At 42.7% G+C, this 4978-nt stretch overlaps 1 protein-coding gene across 1 annotated transcript; it reads right to left on the bottom strand.

The window, feature by feature from the left end:
- Nucleotides 1-368: 368 nt before the first annotated feature.
- LOC133495507 (cytochrome P450 26A1) lies at nt 369-4614 on the bottom strand. Its single transcript, XM_061810249.1, has 7 exons — nt 4320-4614; nt 3998-4222; nt 2656-2937; nt 2382-2531; nt 1441-1575; nt 1220-1366; nt 369-1142 (listed from the first exon to the last, which is right to left on the bottom strand). The coding sequence occupies exons 1-7, from the start codon at nt 4506-4508 to the stop codon at nt 804-806; spliced, it is 1467 nt and encodes a 488-aa protein (XP_061666233.1). The 5' UTR covers nt 4509-4614; the 3' UTR covers nt 369-803.
- Nucleotides 4615-4978: the final 364 nt, after the last annotated feature.

Here is a 4978-nt window from a genome sequence, read left to right as displayed (position 1 = left end):
CTCCACCCAGTAAAGGAAGAACAGGACAAGATAGGACATGATAAGGACAAGTGAAGAAGCATGTAAAACAATGACCATGAACCCGGCTATACAAACGGAATGTGGTGGAACAGAAAAATTATTGAGCTCTACAGATCGCAAACCTAAGTGGGGTACTACATATATGAATAATTGACTAGTCCCAGTCCCAGTGAGAGAACCCCAGGGGTGTGTGCCTATGGACACGTGCAAATGAATTCAAACCACTCTGAATGCAAAAAGACTGATAGAAATGTCCTATAATTGCTCTGTCCGCAATTATATTATACATCAGTGAGTTAAAAGTCTTCTAACTCTGCTATTTGATTTGGAATAAACCCAAAAACATATCCACAAAAATTTATTTATTAAATAAAAAGACAATACAATATTGCATCGCTTAAATAAGTTGACGTTAAGATACAAAAGTTATATAACAAACTCTACATCCAGTATGTACACAATCCTAAAGATACACCACTGAGCTGATTTAGTGTTCCAATGTGTGATAATGTCTGTTTAGTTGGATGTCATCTTTAAAAAAGAGATATGTACAAATCCACCACATTATAGTATAAAATGCTTTCCAAATACAGTATTTACAGTATGTACAGGTCATGGGGGGGGAAGTAATAATAAAAATCAAGAAATCATTGGGGACTACTAAATTCATAAAAATACAACTCTTGGAACGTCTGCGTGCTTCCCAATAGTTTGTTTTTCGGTCAAAACAATGATTTATGACTACTGAGAATATATGACACTCCATTGATTTTAAAAACAGTTTAATTTTGAACAAAGCAGGTAAACTTTGTTGGCAGATTGTCCACAGGATAAACAGTCGGTCCCGTTTTCATCATGGGCGCCCCATTCAAGAGAGTACAGTGACACTTTGAGACCACTTCCACCAGAAAGATTTTGAGCAGGACCTTGGCAAACTCCTTCCCAACACACATCCTGGAGCCCCCACCAAAGGGAATGTACTGGAACCTCGAGGAGTCTCCAGAAGCTTTCATCATGAAGCGATCTGGCTGGAAGTCTTCCTTGTTGGGGAAGATATCCGCCACATCGTGGGTGTCACAGATACTGTAGATGACGTTCCAACCTTTAGGAATTTGATATCCCTGAAAAAGGAGGGTACACTGATGAGTATTGCAATCTAGAGGAAGGGCCAGCCAACATTCAATGATCTTGAACTTGCATTGAGTTCAAATGTCTTCAATGCCACTCTGAACCCTCCAGGGACTGGAGGATTAATCCTTAGTGTCTCTTTAATTACACAACCGGTATATTTCAACTGCTCCAAAGACTCAATGTTCAAATTCTGGAGTTGCATTCCTTGCTCCTCCTGAACACAAAGAAGAAATTAGGAAATAGACATGAAGACAGAAATTCTGTGTGTTAACAACAACACTACGTTACCTTTTCCATCAGTTCCTGCCTCATTTTTTCCACCACTTCAGGGTTCAGGCCCAAGAACATAATCAAAGAGGTGGCTGTGCTGGCCGTGGTTTCATGGCCCCCAAATAGTAGTTCTGTAGCTGACTCTTTGATAGCCTGTAAAAGCAACACGGCTTTGTTTAGTACACTACATGGATGATTTTCATATCTTTTTATCCATAAGACATTTTTAAGAAAAATCCAATTGAGCAATTTTTTTCAAGTCACCTTGGTTTTATAGGCCTAAACACCTCCTTACATGTTGCCCTTCAAACTCTGCAGGTAGATGTGCATAAATGATTGTAACAACTCATTACATCCATGAGTCTCTTGTCTTGATCCATTCATCGTAACGATTATGAAACAAATAACGAAAAGATGTGCAACAGTCCTGACAAAGTCAAATACATACATATCTCAGAAATGACACCACCCATTTTTCTGTCTTCTATTGTATGAATGTAAAATGACAGCCTCATCCTGGAACTTCACTTGGACACAGACAATTAAGAAAGACCATTTGTATAGCAACTAAAATAAGAAACTCTGAAGACAGTAAATGAAATTTGTGTTAATTTTCGGGGGGGGGGGGATTTGGGGTAGGAGGAAAATCTTGTATGTCTAAAAATGGAATTCGCATCTTCAGAAAACCTGTTGGAAACCACGAAACTTTAACTTCTTTTCAGATGTAATGGTTAAGGACATTTTGGCACTAAAAGTTTGAATTTTAAAAAAATACATATATTTTCCTGCTCTCTTCATCGACATCAAGTGCCAATCATTCAAAAACTCATGTCAGTAACATTTATTGATATTTTGAAGGAAATCCAGTGGGCTGGGTCTTTACGTAATCGATCAAGTGATATCAAAATGATTTCAAAGGCCAAAGCAGACCTAAAGCTAGTTTGCCGCTGTTGCGTTACCTGCATGTTAAAGGTCTCCCCATTTTTACTGCAGCTGTCAATGAGTTGCTGCAGAGCATCACCATGTTTGGACTCATTCTGTGAATCTTGTATCTTCTTCTTGATGTTCTCCTCGATCTTGGAATGGATGAAGTTCCGAGCTTTAAGACCCTAAAGAACCGAGGGACACAGGACAAAATAAGACATAAAATTAGAACAACTGCATGCACTAATATCCTCCATCCGGGTCAGTTCTAAAGGGTCAAAGGTAAGACGCGAAACTTGTTTTTCTTACCCTGTACAATCCACTGAAAGGAACATCAATGGGCAGAGAAAACAGATTTTTGATCATCTCCTCAAAAGCCTCGACCAGCTGCCTCTCGTCAGTCTTGATCTGGTCCGGTTCGAAGCCCAGTAGGATCCTCATGGCAATGCGAAACATCAGACGCTTCATCTCCGGGTACACCAGAACACAAGAATCCCTGGCCAGCCAGTCTTTGACTGCAGCACCAACCTCCTCCTGGATGACTGGGATGTAGAGCTCCAATGCCTCCCGGGAGAAGGCTCGCCTAATGGCCTGGACAGGAGCAATGATTGTTGGCACACTTGTCATTTAACATTCAATTCCCAAGCCATAAATTTTGTACACTGTAAAATAAAAGTAATCATCCCACTTTTTTCCTCTCTTCATTCAACAATATTTTTGATTGACAACTTTCATTATTCTTTATCAAGTTAACAATATCCAGACAAATCCATGAGATTCATAGAGATACTGTTGATACTCCAGTAAATCAGTTGATTGAAATTCTTAAGAATTTAAATCAGGTTTGGCTACAACAACAACCCCCCCCCCCCCCACCACCACCACCACCACCACCACTTTTTGGACTTCACGCACAATTTAATAGACTCAAAGTTTTTTTTCTGCCATTTTGGATAAGCTCAAGTATACTGCGAATAGGTCATGTCCCTCGTTAAAAAAAAAAAAGAGGAACACTTATGTTGAATTTATGCATTTTTCTTACAATGCTGTTTTCTTTTCGTAGAGGCCCGGCAGCTCAGTGGTTAGAGCACTGGTTTGGTAAAGCAGGGGTTGTGGGTTCGTATCCCACTGGGGCCTCCACTCCCTGAGAAGGGTTGCGTCAGGAAGGGCATCCGGTGTAAAAATTGTGCCAAACATATGTGTGTTCATCTGAGATGACACGCTGTGGTGACCTCGAAAGGGACAAGCCCAAAGAGACATACAATTTCATGAAAATGGGCAAATCGGTTCTATTGAGTTATCACAAAATATAATTGCTGAAAAAAGAAACTTAATTTCATCATGTTAGCCAACACTGAAAAAAATACTTAGTTTGGTTCATGATTCAAATGTGGCAAACCGGAGTCATTGCCACTCTTTTCCTCAAAGATAATCAAATATTAACTGGTAGTTGAACACATTTTACTCGAGTGCAACTGATGTACATGTTCGAATTAAATTTGAAGATTTTTTTTCCCTCAACTGTTGAAACTCCAACTGCAGGTTACTTTAAGTTGAACAATGCAATTTTAACGTGAAAACATTTAAGTATTCGAATGCTTTGACGCATGAATGAAATCAACATGCATTGTTGAATGAGCTAAATTCTGACCTTTTTCTTGGTTTTGTGCTGGGCTCCGTGCACATTCGACAGCGTGTCCGAGCCCAGGATAGTGCGCACCGACGCGGGCCACTGCACGGACACCAGCTTGTGCTCCCCCAGGAGAATCTGCCTCACGTTGTCGCCCCCGGTTACGCGCACCGTGGGGTTCCCGAAAAGGTGCGTCCGGTAGATGTAGCCATACTTCTGCCGCTTCATGCGCAGAAACTTTCTTCTCTGAACAGCGCCGCGAATAAATCAATCAAAGCATTGAAGTTGGTGAACTCTCCCTTATTGCTGCGATCACGAGCGAGGCGCGGACCTTGAGGCTTACCTGCAGGATGAGCTGCAGCGTCTCCCCAAAGAAGGGCAAGCCCATGGATCCGGGAGGCAGAGGGCTTGCGCAACTTGGATCTCTCCTCCGGGTCATGTAAACTTCCCACAGCTTGACCGTTACCAGAAAGAGCAGAACAGGCAAGACGATAGTGCACAGGAAGGTGGCCAGCACCGTGCTCAGAGCCATGACGATCCACTCAGGTGAATGCCAGCCGACCGAGTGAGGTTCGCGGCTGGTCCTTGGGCGTCTTATATAGGCCAACCGGGAAGTCCGCACAGCTCGCCACCTTCTCCTCCCGCAGATAAATTAGTTCACTCAAAGTTCATCTTTAATTGTGGGTGTCGATGGGCCCCGCCCCCGGGCCCGTCCGTCCAGTCCCGTCTCGACCCGGCTGGCTAGCTCGCCTCGCCATTTGTTCCTCGGGCCAGCGCACATCTTTTAATCCTTACCTCCTGTTGCACGCAGACAATCCTTGGCGGATTTCACTGAGAAAAGGTGACGAGTCCCTGCGAGACAAAGGCAGAGCGTCCCCAAGACACCTTTGTTGGCAACGAGGCAGCTAGTTTACACACTCATTAGATTGGTTTGAAATCCCGTTTAGATGATCAGAGGTCATGCCTGCGGGGCGAGCTGCATTCAGGAGCTGAGTACATTTT

This window comes from Syngnathoides biaculeatus, chromosome 22, assembly GCF_019802595.1.
Source record: "Syngnathoides biaculeatus isolate LvHL_M chromosome 22, ASM1980259v1, whole genome shotgun sequence".
NCBI lineage: Eukaryota > Metazoa > Chordata > Actinopteri > Syngnathiformes > Syngnathidae > Syngnathoides > Syngnathoides biaculeatus.
This window is presented reverse-complemented; position numbering and strand designations above follow the sequence as displayed.